General features: G+C 49.0%; 2 protein-coding genes across 2 annotated transcripts; both read left to right on the plus strand.

The window, feature by feature from the left end:
• Positions 1-129: 129 nt before the first annotated feature.
• On the plus strand, positions 130-1,380 carry PFICI_10174 (uncharacterized protein; the record flags this gene model as incomplete). The annotated part of the gene is made up of 3 exons (XM_007838755.1): positions 130-429; positions 483-927; positions 986-1,380. The coding sequence occupies 3 exons, from the start codon at positions 130-132 to the stop codon at positions 1,378-1,380; spliced, it is 1,140 nt and encodes a 379-aa protein (XP_007836946.1).
• A 10,083-nt stretch (positions 1,381-11,463) lies between these two features.
• PFICI_10175 (uncharacterized protein) lies at positions 11,464-12,639 on the plus strand (the record flags this gene model as incomplete). The annotated part of the gene is made up of 1 exon (XM_007838756.1): positions 11,464-12,639. The coding sequence occupies one exon, from the start codon at positions 11,464-11,466 to the stop codon at positions 12,637-12,639; it is 1,176 nt and encodes a 391-aa protein (XP_007836947.1).
• Positions 12,640-15,492: the final 2,853 nt, after the last annotated feature.

The following is a 15,492-nucleotide window of genomic DNA, read 5'->3' on the forward strand; positions in this document are numbered from 1 at the left end:
TCGTCTTTTCTTATGTTGAATTAAAGTGGTCGACCATTTAATCTGGCATAACCAGCCACACCATCGTATACGAGCAACTTTCTTGATCACCGAATGGATGATTCGAACCGTCCGCCAGAAGGAGGAATTATGGGAGGATCAGCAAATGAGGATACCGACGGCCAAAAGGCGGCCTACATGATGCCGCAAGGTCTCTCGGCTGTCATCTTGGCCTTGTCGATATTCTTTGGCATCACGTCGCTGGGCGTGGTATCTCTCAGGTTATGGATCCGAGGCCGGGCGAATATACTAGGCTGGGATGACTATCTAATGGCCACTGGCTTGGCTTTGTTCCTGGTGGCTGCTGGCATGGCTTCGTATGACACGTTTCAAGGATTGGGCTCTCCGACCGATTTAGTTGATGATGATATGGAGATCATTGGCCTGAAGGTGAGAATCGAGCCCTCGTTTCTTCTGCAGGTATTGTGCTAATGGGTCTGCAGTATGTATGGATATGGCAGCTCTTTTACATGGTATCCCTGGTCTTTATCAAGAACAGCATCTGTATCACAATGTTGCGAATCGCCATCCAACGTGCGCATCGATGGGCACTCTACGTCACAATAGCGCTATCCACAGCCGTCGGACTCGTCGGTTTCATCGGTATGCTTTCCGTCTGTCGTCCCATCACGGCACAGTGGGAAGGCGGCGGCCAATGCGCTCCTCGAAGCACGGTAGTTATTCTCAACTATACCATCTCGGCTGGCGCCATCGTCACGGATTGGGCATGTGCCATCATTCCTGCCTGTATCCTCTGGAACGCGCAGATGAAGAGAAATGTCAAGCTCTCTGTTGGCATCGTGCTGGCATTGGGTTCATTGGCGTCGCTGTCAACGATTATCCGAATTCCGTACCTGAGGTACTACAACGAGCTGGGAGACTTTCTTTGTAAGTGACTGACTTCGGCATGTTACCAGATAATGAAGACTAACTCGGGTTGGAACAGACAAGGTCGGCAACATTGTCCTCTGGTCTGTCCTCGAAGGTGGAATTGGCCTAATCGCCGGATCCTTACCCATGCTGCGACAATTCTTCAAAGGGTGGCTTGGAAGCACCGTACGAAGTACCGCCGTAGGACCCTCACAAATCCCTACAACAAATCGAGGAATGCAAAGAAAGCACAGCGTTTACTCACAGACGGGCAAGCCGCCTCCGTACTCTGTCCGCGGCTCGAGAGTAAGGGACGATAGAGACTGGGCGCGACTGGACGACTCCGGCACGGATTTACACCACCTCCACAATGTCCCAGAGCACAATGACTCTCAGTACGAGCTATCCGAACTTGGTCGCCGAGATGCCGTAGGTATAATTCGGGACCTGGAAAAGAACATGGAGAAATAGATACGAGGGAAGAAGACCGAAAAAAAAGTGTTATTTGCTTATTAGCCGTTTCAGTAGTAGAAGCGAGCACATGGCGTAAAGCCAGATGATACCCCGAATTGCTTACAGTCTTTACAATAAATTTTCCTTTATTGAAGTATTCTCTTGTTGACCCTCTTATATATAATGCTCTCGAAAAGATATGACTATCGGCAATTCTGGCACTGCTTCAATTAATGATGACTTTAGGTACTTTGATAAGATCCTTGGCCAATTACGAACAGATATTTGACGTGGCCTCGAGATACTAACTCTATACGATAGGCCGGTGGTCTTTGGACAATAATAATATCAAGTGTAGGCCATCGGCCGTTTTATTGAAAGCAATAGCAGGGTGACGAATGAGTAGTTCCCCGTTTCGCTCGGGATCACCATACAAACATGTTCTGTCGAACCAGTCCGTCAAGACTCGGATATTGTATCTACTTCGAAAGGGATGGCCAACCTCAACCTTGCCAATTCAAGAGCTGCGCGATTTCCAAGACGCCAGTGAACAAGCCACTATTATTGGAAAGCATTTAGGAACAAATCACACATGGTGAACCTTGTATTTGATTTTACACTGGTTCGAGGTTTGGTCATTCATAGATTAATAAGGGTCTCCTTGTGTCCCAAAGTCATAGGTCTTGTCAGTCTATCCTAGAAAGACCCTGGAGACAGCACCTTCGCGCTCCGGTAACTCAGGACATCAGCAACCCTTGGAGGACTCCAAATGCTCTCTGAAGCCCTCAGTGTATCGACATAAAGTTGAAAACCGCTGCTTGTAATATTTTGCGATTATTGGAAATAAGATTCCAGGTATACTCTGGGGTGGATGAAGGGTGCATTGAATATGAAATCTTCTAGTATTGTCGATATTGCCTGAAATTGCTTTTCGTTTCTCATCCACAAATTAGCCAGACGAACCGTTAATAGCTTGAAATTATTACATTCAGCAAGCCGTATTTTCAAGTTTGTACTCAGTACAAGAGAATGAGGAGCCTTAAGCAAATCGAGAGGAGGCCAGTGACCCTATATGAAGTACCATACCTCCTTCAATAACATATAAGGAGGGTAGAACTGGTTCATTTGCCCTAAAGTAGGTCATAAAAGCAAGAGGCTTCCAAAAGAAGAGAAGAAATCATATCGCAATGGCTAATCAAATGCCACAGTTTCCAGTGACTGAACAATATCAGGAACTAGTCAGCAACCAAGTTCTAGGCCATGTCAAGTGAGCACCTGCTTCCATTGCGAAATAATGATATGCTTCCAGCAGCTTGGAGACGCACACGTTGTGGACATGAGATCGAGTATGCATTGGTACAGCAGTCTTTGGGCCTTTGAGCCAGATTTGCATAGGAGCCATCTGTCTAGATCTTGAAGTACATTGAAGATGTAGTCGGACAGGAAAAGACCTAACCTCGTGGCTAGGCAGTCATTCAATTCATCACATACAGCAAGAACTTTTGGCCCATGTTGGCATGTTGACGTATCGTCCTTATAGCACCACCGGGAAAGGAAGCCAAAACAAGAAAATAGAGAGACGGCATGAAATCAAAATAGGGACGCGTCATTATCCCGTGGCAAAAACAATGTGTCTAATATCCAGGTCACCGTCGTGCTCTAGATTGGGCCAAGGAGATGTAGAGCTTGACAAACGATACAAGTGGCTACAGTAATGATCACAAACTCACGCTCTCCCGGACTGTTCTCCCTTGTGCAGATGACCATGCGAGGACTTTCTGTTATTGTTTGTTTACAGAGTGGGTAGATATTCACCAGCCACGCGGCATATACACCAAGTCACATGCTCATCTTTGTGCCATATAGAGTGTAATCGCTTTGCCTTCTTACCCAGTGCGCAAAAGCAATGAGTCACCCACCTCGTCCTGGGCATATAGAGGCGTGGCTGTAGTGCAGATCATCTTTGTTGCCTCTTCCCCCGGGTGAATAGCCGTGAGCATAGCGGAGGCCATGACTGCATCAGGCCACTATGATTACGTGCGCCCCAAGGAAGTGAAGATGTTTACGGCCCCCAATGAGATATCAAAAGAGACCGGAGAGGCACCTTTCACACAGGGATGAAAAGAGCTTTCGGCGAGGCTGCGGGCGAACCAATAACTCTGATGGAACCGGGGTAGTAGGCAAAGGGGGGAAATTGTGAGGCGACGGGAAACTTGCCCAATAATGTGGTTGATAATCTGACTGCGACTGTGCATTGGCCGAAAAGTCTAAGAATCGTCGGCGTCTAAAACACACACAATCCAAGGTTTTCTTATGCGAGATGCGACATTGCTGCCTGTTTGCGTTGGGCAGACCATTTTCGGTATGAACATTCACGGATGTGCTGGACATTTGTTTGAATGAAACTTTCCGGGCTCCCGACCATTTTGCTGTGGTTTCCAGCAAGTCACGAATAGTAGTCGTCGTCATGGCGGGAGGGAGCCTATTCAAGTATCCATGAGTGAAGTTCTCTTTTTTCGGTGGCGATTCTACATTCATGTCCGGTCCATCGCGGGCTCGGGAGAGGTTGAACCTGCCTGCACCCGCGAATCGGCTTTCTTGGAGAGCTAGGATGACTCATACTAGACAAGGCGAAAACAGTGATCAACTCTACATTGGCAGCTTGCAACTCATGGATACCTTGGAAAACTTGTTTTTGCTTAAATCCGCACCGCCGCGTTACAAAAAGAGCACGAATGCCGGTGATTCGCCTAATATCAGAACAATTTACCGGACTATTTCCCCATATGCGCCCGGAGTCCTCGGTCACGCTGCGTTGGCTTTTGCACGTAGAACTGGCTCGCCGTCAATGACTCTTTCGATGCAGCCCTGATTCTCACAGGCACGATTGTGACGAGGACAGAGAAGAAAAAAAAAAGTGACAAATGCGTCTGGACATTGGCAGCAAACCAAATCAGATGATGCAAAGCTGTGCAAAGAGAGGGCAAGTGTTGGTCATTACATCAAAATCGCTCATCATGGGCTGTATACCTAGGTATCTATTGGGGAGTGCGTGGCAGCGTAACACAGGTCAGTCAGGTCGAGGGCCTATCACATGCAAGGGGACTCCTATAGGTAGATGCAGTGACTGACTGACTGACTGACTGACTGCTGCGGCAAGGTTTGACACGTCAACCCAGAGCGTTGGGTCGAGTCCTGACTAAAGAACGGGGAAATGGAGGGCTCATCTAGTAAAAGCATTCGTTGTTCACGATTTCTCTACACCCAATACCAGCGGCACTTGAGGTGTGCATGTGTGCATGTGTGTATGTGCGCACCCTCACATCAGAGCCTAGTGCGGATGATGCGGGCGGATGTTGGACCGCGGACGACGAGGGGTCCTCAGAGACTTGATCCATTGGGTACCGGCATGAAACGCATTTACAGCAGGATTTTGCGTCATAGTAGCCATTGTCGAGTGCGTTGCTGGCTGATAGAAGAATTGTCCCAATGAGGGCACAGACTGTGGAGGTCGGATGATGTGCAGATAGATACCAAGTGAAAAGAGAGAAAGAGGGAGAGAGAATGGGAATTTCTGTTTGTCGACGACGACCTGCCACCAGAAGACGTTCGAGGGGTAATCGTCATCGTGTCACGGATACCTAGCGGGCGCAAGTGACAAGAATATTGCTCAGGTCATTAACAACTACTATAGGCCGCCCTGTACCTAATTCTACACACCCCCCAATATGGCCCATGATAACTGGCAAAAATCGAATGCACAAATCATCTTCTCGTCTGTCGCGGACGTGGAGGGCCAGGTGAGCGCTGAATATGGCATGGATTACTATTACTACACAGGAGGGATCGGGGGATTGGTATTTTTGGCCATTTTCAATCATCATGGCGTACCAATCATCCAACCCTCCAAGACGAGTTGACACCGGGTTGATTTGGTTGGCTCACCGAGGTGCTGTTGGTGTGAATGACAATCAGAAAGCCCACCCTCCCACCTGAAAGAATCATGGGGATGAGTAAAAGCATCGGAATTTTTTCTTTTCTCGATTAGCCAGGGAGGACTATGATTGCAAAAGCAATCGCTCATTATGAACACAATGATACGGTGTGATTTTTTTTTTTTTTTGAAACATGCGCCACATTCTCAAGGTGTCGTTCGGCGGTAAGCAGTTGATTCATTCCTCCTCTGCAACCCAACTAGAAAAGCGGCACGTTTTGTCTCTAGATCCGCCGGGAAGGATTCTGGTATTTGGGGGTGGTTTTCCGGGTACCTTCTCGAAAGAGAGTCATGAGAGAAAAATCTTCTTCCATGCAGATCTTGTCAGCAGATATAATTATCATCGTCGCCCATTTCCGAACTTGTTGGTTTGCGCGATGCTACGTCAGTACTAGGTCCGTCAAGGGTGTAATCATAAGTGTGTGCTATTAGTTGGGCCAAAAAGAAATGGCAGTTGCGACATTCCCGGCGTCTCGTCACACCTAATAATCTGCATGTACATATTGTAAGGCACGAAGAAACTGTCATGTAAATGCAGGCGGCGCAGTAGCATGGGCATCGCCGACTTTTCGTTGTCATGGAAGCCGTTGGAGCATCACGATTGAAAGAGTCGGTGAGTTGGGGATGATTGACGACAGCGTGGAGAACAATTGCGGCGGACTGTCCGTTATGGCCATCCGATCGTGGGTGAGGGCTTGTCTGTGTTGTTGTTGTTATTATCCTGAGTGGTGATGGCTCCGGTCGGTGTGTGTAAGTGGGCAGCGTAACTAGCAACTGAGTGGGTGAACTGGGTTAGGGATTGACAACTAGCGGCCCCCATCATAGCGATTCTAGCGAGATCCTTTGGTTGCGGGCATGGGAGATGCAGCCAAGTGCAGCAATGGAGATTCCCCGGCTCCCAATCGGATTCACGGCGGGTCAAGTAACGCACTTGTCAGTGGCTAGTCTGAGCCATTCAGCTTTGGCCAGGCCCTCCAGTTCACACATGTTGGACATCATTGCAGCAAAAGGTCGAATTGGCGCCAGGGCTTAAGGCATACATTGGCCATTTATCCCTTGTTCCTTCACAAGCTGGCTGGCTGGCAGCAGGACGGAGAAGGAGAGTGGAAGAAGGAGGAGGAGAAGAAGGCTTCTCGTATGAGTCACTCACTCAGCTCAGCAGAGAGCCATGGCCGATGACGAGAATAATGCCAGTCCAGTGCCCACAGAAAAAAACAGAGATACACGCCCCCCCGGGCTGCCTCCCTCAACAAGAGCATGGAACAGAGTAGAGTCGCCTGCACCCCCGGGCCGTGATTTAGAAGCTAGAAAAATTCTGCCAGCCAAACGAAATGAAATGCAGTGATAGACAGGAGCTTTACAGGCGGCGGAACAAGGGCCTTGCGGCAATGCGCCAGGGGAGGAAATGGGCGGCGGGATCTCGGGGGACTACCCCCTAGGCACTCGTCCCGTCAAGGTGTGCCAAGGTGAGAGGAGTGTGAGTACATGACTGCTCGAGGCCGCTTGGCTGGTTTTGCTGGGGAGGGCTATGCCGCAGTTCTTTTGTTGTTCCCCCCTTCGTTCTCGTGCTGGAGATCAAGGTTCCAAGCGAATATTAGCGTGCCATGAGGTCCGCGTACATTTAACCTGTATGTCCGTAATGGGCATACAGGTGCAGTTTTTGCAGTACACTATTCTGGGCCCGCATGGCCGTACCAAGGCTCGTGTGAGTTGACTCCGTAATGATGCAGGAAAGAGACATGGTGAGAGAGCGTGACGACCGGGGTTTTGACCACTGGGGCGACCCGTGGTTGTGGTTTTATAGCGGTAGCTTGGTTTCCTTACACCCTGGAATTTGCTATTGGAAGTTGGCGTCCGCGACCATGGATAGCCTGCAAACCTCATGGTCAATTGGATCAAGCCCCGGGGGACAGTCTGCGACGTACTGTATGGGGCTCATATGCAAGCTGTCGCATCGTCGCGTGGGAAATTGGCAGATCGACGGGCTCGACTGGTTAGAACGGCCGGCGTTTGAGCTATCGGCCTACGGCTAGACGGGAGCCCTGCGTTTATCCCCAGGTTTACAGAAGGACGACAGGGCCGTAGACAATCCGCTAGAAGCTTTTGGCTGTCTCGGAGCCGCGTCTATGCATTAGTAGCAGCCGTACATAGTTATGATAGTCCTAGACAGTCCGGAACTGAAATGCAGCATCTAGTCTGTAGTATAATCCAAGTAGAGCGGCGCCATGGCTCGAGTAAGGCTCGTACATGAATTACATGTAATGAATCGCTTCAACATACTTTCATGGAGGGATCTATCGACAAACCTTGCGCCTAAATCCAGGAGGCACACGCAATCTTCTTTGGAGATCTGGGTGGGCATTTTACACTTTGAAAGTAGAAGCGGCCTTGTTTGCTATTACCAACAACCTTAAAGCGAGGAACGATCGGGAAAAAAAAGACGTTTGAACTTAAAAAAAAACTGCCGCCTCCTTCCATTTGTTCTGGAGGCAGCTCAACAGCCGAGACATATCAACTAGACCCGGACCTAGGCCGAGTAGGCCGGCCAATTGCAACCACATTCATTTGGAAACGTTGAAGCAACAGCGCTTTCAATTCACGCTACCCGATCATTTTGCTGACCACAAGGTAAGCAGTAGGCGAACAAACCTCCAGCAGCAGGTGGCGATTCGAGGGAGGGGAAGATCAAGCTATCAACGATGGAATTTTGACTGTGGTCCATTGATCAATCATACCCTTCTGCTCAAGCAAGCAGTGGAAGGGCTAATGAAAGTCTTCAATGTTACTCTTCTAGTACATGCTACACTTGATGGCAATGCCGCGGCTGGGAGATATCACTGGCTGTTTCCCAACCACCCCCTGTGAATCTTTGCCTTTCCTAGTTATACTGTTCACACTTGACAAAGAGGGGAAGCAAGATAAAGAGTCATGTACACTCTGATCATGTACTTACCACGGTGGTGGCCTCTGACATGCAGCAACCGTCTTGTACCCCGCAATGTGTGTGATGCAGATGACCGTCCATCATCAGGAACTTATGCGCCTGGGTGAACCATTCGCACATAGCTCGTTCGCAGGGTCAGAGCGCCTACAATGCAGGCTAGCCTTTTGGATAGACAGGGGACAAAAGATGTGCCCAGCAATCAGCAATCAATCGCAATGACGATGCAAGCGCTGGACATTGCAAGAACAGTGGCTTGGTGGCGTCTTCTCGATGGTCATGGTCCAAGATAATGAAAAAGACTGACCGGTAATAGTGGGTGGTGGGAATCAATCCCTGCTGGTCGGAGCCCTTCACCACGTTCGTCCTGCTCACGTTACGTAGGGTGTAACACGGAAGCAGCAGGAGCAGAAACAGAATCCTGACCACGCACGTTCTCAGTCTCGGGACTGTTCCTACCAGGGTCGTTGAGAATGGTGATGGTGTGGCTTCTCTGACCAACCACCGTTCACACAGGTTCACAGATTCCATGGCCGCGCACCGATCTTGTTACCTGGAATTGATAACGTGGTGTGAACATGGGGGCAATGGTGAGGTAGTAGTAGCTATTATAATATCGCTCACTGTAGGTAGATAGATAATGTACCTCCCGGTGAGTCTTAGTTGAACTCACGGCTAGTTCATAGATCGTGCATACATACATGTATGTATATATGTATGGTGGTGGTAGTTGCGGCAAGTTGCGTGAACACGGCGGGAGGGGTTCGACGTTTGACTTCCTCGAACTGACCACCTTTTTCTCTCTCTTCTCAATATAATAAACCACCTCCTTCAGAGCGGCCATCTCCATCAGTTGTCCATGCTCCACCCCCTGCCCTTTGCACCTGCTGTGCTTGGGACTCATGACTTGCGCTCGGTTTCCCCGCCTTCGCATTGATCAATCGTCGTCATTGTCCCATATGCCTGGTATTTTACACCACCAGCAGCACTTGGGATGAATGATTTCTCTTTCATGCAACTCTATCGTTTGCGTTGAAGATCATTTTCTCGACTCCTTGAGGACAACTACTGCGGGCAAAGTACTACTCTGTAAGGAGTACTTCCGGTGAGACCATACGAGGCTCGAAAGCTCCAGGACCCCAGGCGTCAAATTATTACTCGTACGGCTCTTTGCATATTGAACCCAATCATCAATCATTCCGAGGCAGTACCCGCGAAAGGACGCAATACAATTGTGGCAGCTAGTCAGCACCGGCCTTGTTTGTTTTATTACATGTGAGCAAGTGGTTGTCAAACGAGCGACAGTGCCACAAGCTTATCTAAATCGCCATCATACTAGAAGTGCGATTGCGGTTGCAAATGAATTCAACTTGACCATTATTTTCTTGACTCCACAGGCAAGTTGCCATTCTGGAAGAGGCAGAAGGAAAAAGGCCAGGCGGATCTATGATCTAGTATCCGTTCTCAGGATCCAGCGCCCCTCTCGTACCCGCTCCATCGTCTTGTCTCCATCATCATCATCGTCAGGAACTTGCGCCCGGCACGAACGACCCCCCGGACCTGGAAATCCTCTACATTACACTAGAAGCGCAAGAAGGGACCACTTGCCGATGGGCCACTGACGTCCGCAAAAACAAATCGACAAAACCGGCCCCTGAACAAATGAACGAGAAGAAAAAATTTTCGCCCCTAACGCGTTGTTCTCGAGCCTCCCGGTGGCCGGGCCCTCATGGTAGCATCGTACCGATTTTGGCGCGACGTTATTTCGGTTAGTCCTTGGGACCAATCTTCCAGCGACGAGCTTCTACCTTAGCACATTGGGGAGACCCTGAACGTTCCAAGGAGACCCTAGCCAGCTGCCCTAGTTTGCCTCGAAAAGTCACATCAAATTCCCAGGATCTGGCAATTTTGAATATCGCCATCACCGACGCGGACATGGGAATCTTACAACGACAATAGAAGCAGCCAGAAGAAAGAAAATAGTCGAGTGACCAAGGCTGGGAGACCGTGCTGTCTTTGGCGGCGTCACTCTATCTCGGAGACGAAGGAATATCCATACAAAGGAAAAAGGAAGAAGAAAATTCCAGCAACCCTCTCCGAGTGTCGCCTTACTGGAAAATTCGGTATTCTCGTCATCTACCTCGCTCTCTACCAACCAAATTATTCTCCTCTATTTTCAGAAGTTGTGTACTACACGAACACAGAGTCAGCAAATGCCAGAGCCGCACAAGCTGAACTCGCAGTGCAACAACGAATGAAATAGTCGCTCCAGGAATCGTCAGCCTTCTCAGCAAGATTCATAACTGCAATACTCCAATACGGGCGCTGGGATTGGCGCATTCACTGGTCCTACAAAAAAGAAACCACCAGTCTGTACAGTAGGGAAAACTGTGTGGCTGGGGGGAATTCTGGGAGGGGTGTGATTACCAACCGACCCGCCCCCTTCTAGGCTCTTCTACATAGTAGCAGGTACGTACCTCACACGCCCCCTCCATTACGCTAGTAGGAGCGGGACTGGCACTAAATAAGAGCAGCCAAAATCTACCCACGTTCTTTGGGCACCCTTTGGCCCTGGTATCCCTGCTTTGGGGGGTTTGTTGGTGTTAGGCCAGGTTTCCCAGACCAGCCCGACCGCGTCCCTCCTCGAAGAAAAACATCCCAAGAAAAAAAAAAGTCTACTATTTAGTCTTCCAAAGGCCCAATTAACACACACTTGTGTGTTTTCCCTCCTCTCTCTTCCAAGGCATTGTTGCCAAATCACTTGCTCTACCAACTTCGAATCACCGATTAGTCACGCCTTTTTCATCACACCAACACTCTGGATCCGGAAGCGTCCAGCAGATTCCAGCAAACTATAATATCGAAGCCGTAAATACTGCGCGGCTTTGATACCTTCTCTCTTGGAGATTTTCACCACAAAACCTTGACATGTTTTCGCGTCGATCAACATTTTCCTCTCCTCCTCTTACCGACCACATACCAAGGTGACGGGTGTCACTCCCTCCAGCGTTACGACACAGGCGCTCATTGGAAACTTACACAAGCGAGATAAGAAAGAAGAAGAAATCGACCAGAACTCTACGGCATCGACCTGCGTGTCGATAGGGGACGTCTTATTTCTTTGCAGCCACACGAATCGGGGACATCGTGTGAAAGAATCAACAAGATGGCCTCCTACTACTACGGAGATCAGTATACTCCATCGCCAACGCCGTCGCCAATGCACAACCCGAGATTCTCGGGCATCCCCCCTCAGCGACCGCAGACCGCGGCTCACTCTCACCACCGAAATGTCAGCAGTAGTGTCTATGCTTCGCCCAGGTACAATAGCAAAGGCGAATATGGCACCCAAGCCGACGCTGGCCCCAGCCCTAGAGTGAGTTCGCGAAAGCACAGTTTCTCAAAGCCAAAGCATTCGCATCATCAAACACCAAAGCGCGAGCGCCGCAGCTCTTACTCATACTATCGGACCTCGTATGGGGATTCCGACGAGGACGAGATTGTAGAGGTTGATGGCGTCACGTATGTGTTGCCGGCGCAGTCGAGGGGTCGTAGATATCACGAGTACTATAATAATGCTGCTGCGGGATATGGCACTGATTACCATTACTACAAGCAGGGTTATCAAGGTCAATACTATGATGTTCACGGACATGTCTACTACGATGAACCCATTCAGCGCTCGGCCACGCGCGTCTCACATTCCCGCCGCGCCTCTGGAACTGTTCCCCTTCAGCGACCCCAGACTGTCAAGCCTGAGCGAGCTCGCCAAAGCCAGACGCACCCGCCAAAGCCACGGGCGGCCACACGCCAGGATGCCGAGAAGCACGGAATTCCACTCGGGTACTCCTTGAAGCACTGGGATCCAACGGAGGAACCAATCATGCTGCTCGGCAGCGTTTTTGATTCCAATTCTCTCGGCAAATGGATTTACGACTGGACTGTTTGCTGCCACTCAGCCGGATCCCCACTTGCGAACGTTGCTGGTGATCTTTGGCTTAGTCTCATTCAGCTCTCTGGCAAGATCAAGCGAGCCGAGGAAGCTATCAAGAAAGTCCGCCGGACCGCAAACAAGGAACTTCTGGATGACTTCATTGTATCGGGCGAACGTCTCCAGGACAAGCTTCGCGCAATCCTCAAAAGGTGCGAGGCGCCCATGTTGGAGGCCGGTGATAGAGACGGCGGCAGCCTAGGAAAAGGATCTGGCAGCCAATTCGTGGAGACGCTCTTCACCGTGGGCCGGGAATTTGAGAAGGTTGAACGCTTCATGACACAGACCAGATTATGGAACCTGCGCTTTGATGCTAACTGCACCGAAATTCTGAAATATCCCACACAATAGAAGGACACCCAAAAGAACCCCGGATCTTTCTTTCTATTTTCTTTTTTAATTTTCTTTTGTTCCATCTCTTCATCTCCGCGTGGACGCCCTGGTGCCCCGAGGATTTGCATGATGATACACAACAAGACAACTCAAAATCCACAAAAAAACAAAAACAAAACAGCAACAACCCATGGAGAGCCACTGGGAATGCCAATGGGACAGCCACTGGAAAACCAATGGACGACCCATCTTGTACACTAGGGGTCATTTTTCCTACGGAGTATGGTCATGCCTTAACAGGACTTGCGATGCGCATGATACCAGGGATATGCCGTGTTTCTTTTGGGGACTTTTTATATTCATCGACCTGCTGCATCCAGAATATTTGGGGGCGACCCCGAGCATGCATCAGTGGAAAAAGAACCGGAATTTTTTTGTTTCAGCTTTTCTTTAAAGATACCCTTTCTGGCAGAGGAGAGAGCAGGGGACGATTGCGCACTGTTTTATCGTCGACGTGCTGGAGAAAGCACCCAGGCCTGCTGTGTAAGAGGGAGAAGTACGATGCAAAAGTTTAGGTGTCAGGAGAGAGGATCACGTAGTCGTCTGATTTATGGGCAGGGAGGCGAAGGATTTACCGAGAATACGGCTAATGGGTTTGGCTGTCCACGATGACAGTTGCAAAGATGGACAGGAATGGTAGCAATCAATGGGAAGGGTGGATTTGCGAGGCGTTGTTCCTGCTACTGCGGCCCGTGTAGGTTAACGATCTACCACGGAGTCCAAAGTGTAGTTGGATGAAATTGAGATTTACTACTATATGTTTTCTTGTCCTGACTTGAAATTTGAACAGTTTGATGATGGGTTGTAAATTTTGAATTGGTATCAGCGTGTGCTTTGCAATGATTTGGTCGGTTTACAGGGTCAATAATCTACTAGAATGCAAAATGAAATAAACAAAATGATAATAACACTTACAGTACATAGTCCTTCATGCAAGGCTGAACTTATCGTTCACACGTGAATATTTTCCATACGTGATACTATGTTATAGATTACTGCCTACTCTGTAGTATACACAAGAGGGGCTCCTTGTGGGTTTGCCAAGATTTCTCAGTCCACAAAGTTTAATTTTTTTTTCTTCGGTGGGCAGCACCCAGATTGTGGGTGAGACTGGACTGCCGAAGGACCCCTTCTACCCATACGCTCACTTACAACCCCGCCTGTTCCCCTCCTACCTTTGGGCATCAAACCCAATTCCCATGACAATACGACTGCATCGCATCTTGCATTTTTTTTGTTTTGATTCCCTCGCCTTTTTCGGTGACTTGCCGCGGATTATTTTTCCATCTCTGTCTGCAACCAGTGGTTTACATTCTTCAATGTATGGATGCCCTATATCCATCACCGAGTAGCGGCCTGACCATGCAGCCGGTACAAGTGAGGTGAGATGGAGGTCAGGCCATGTCATGCCAGTTCAAGTACTATGTATGGGTGGTTTTTGGCTGCTCCTCCAAATCTCCCATGCAGTTATGGGTTTCTGCGTTGGGCACTTGTCTAAAGGGGGGGTAACTCGCGGCCTTCCTCAATCATTCTGCCAATACCTCTCAATCTTCTCTTCTGTGCTTCCCTTTTTTTTCTTTCTCGTTTTCCCTGTCCCCTCCTATTATCTCTAGACCTAGGTGAGTGTCAGGGTTTGTGTAAAAATTTTTTTCTGTTATTATTGTCCCTTCTCAAATATTATTGTTGACTATTGAAACCCTGTCGGCATTCCACTCCTGTCAGATTTTCAAGACTGGCTAATTTCAACGGTACCACCCCCCCTTCACTGTACTACATGCCACTTTCCCGGGTTCATTAAGATTGGTTTATGCTCACACCTTCCCTCGTTGTCTCAGCCTCCAGCTACACAAAACTTCAGCAGAACGAAAGAAAGAAATTCTGAATCTACTGCTATTGTTTTTCTTTTATCTTGACAGCTGACAATATATATCATTTTCTTCGTTTCTTTTTATGCAGCACGAAGGGGGGAGGCTCAGGAGGGTATAGTTCATCTGGATCAGCGACTCACACTTGCCAGAGTGATGCGATATAACCAGGGATTTCCCATCGGGCCTCTCGAGCAATGATATTGGCAGAGAGGACACGCAACTGTGAGCCTGTGTATATCATTTCTCTCTTATCTTGTCGTACATGTTGGTACAACCAAACAAAACGAACACCTGGCGGGGATATCAAGTTACCAGGATTCAGATTCCACGGCTCCATGAGTCTTTTGGCTCTTTTTTCCCTGATGTCTTTTTTTTTCTTTTTAGTTGCGCTTTGGGGCTCATCAGTTGGAGCATCAGTCAGGGGCGTTTTGGCCTCTTGACGATCCCCGGCAGCCTTTCATGCCGCTCACGGACGCTGGGCTGAGACGCATTTTTGCAACTCATTCGCTGATCGAGCACGGCTCCGCTCTCTAGCTGAGCCGCATGTAAGATCGCGCATCGAAAAAGTCTGGAAGCAACATGGGATGGTGTTTGTTCTTCCCCCATCTTGCTTGCGCTGGCACTCTACTACAATGACCATTCTTTGCAATTACCATCATGCATCTTGTTGGCACAAGACTGCGTCATTTTCTATTGAAGGGAGCTTACTTGCATTTTGCTGCTTTTCACGTATGCATGTCATCTTTCCAAGGCATAGGTATAGCTGACTACATACATGCGAGGCACAGAAGGCGGGATACTGATCTCCATCCATCGGTTGATTATTGACCGGTAAAAAGTCATCTTTTCAAACGACAAACACAATCCTCCCTGCCTTTTGGGATGAAGAGTATCGCATACTGTGCAATTTGTGGCTGGTTCACCACACCACCACTATGGGCAA

The sequence above is a fragment of the Pestalotiopsis fici genome (genome assembly GCF_000516985.1).
Source record: "Pestalotiopsis fici W106-1 unplaced genomic scaffold PFICI_Scf_7, whole genome shotgun sequence".
NCBI lineage: Eukaryota > Fungi > Ascomycota > Sordariomycetes > Amphisphaeriales > Sporocadaceae > Pestalotiopsis > Pestalotiopsis fici.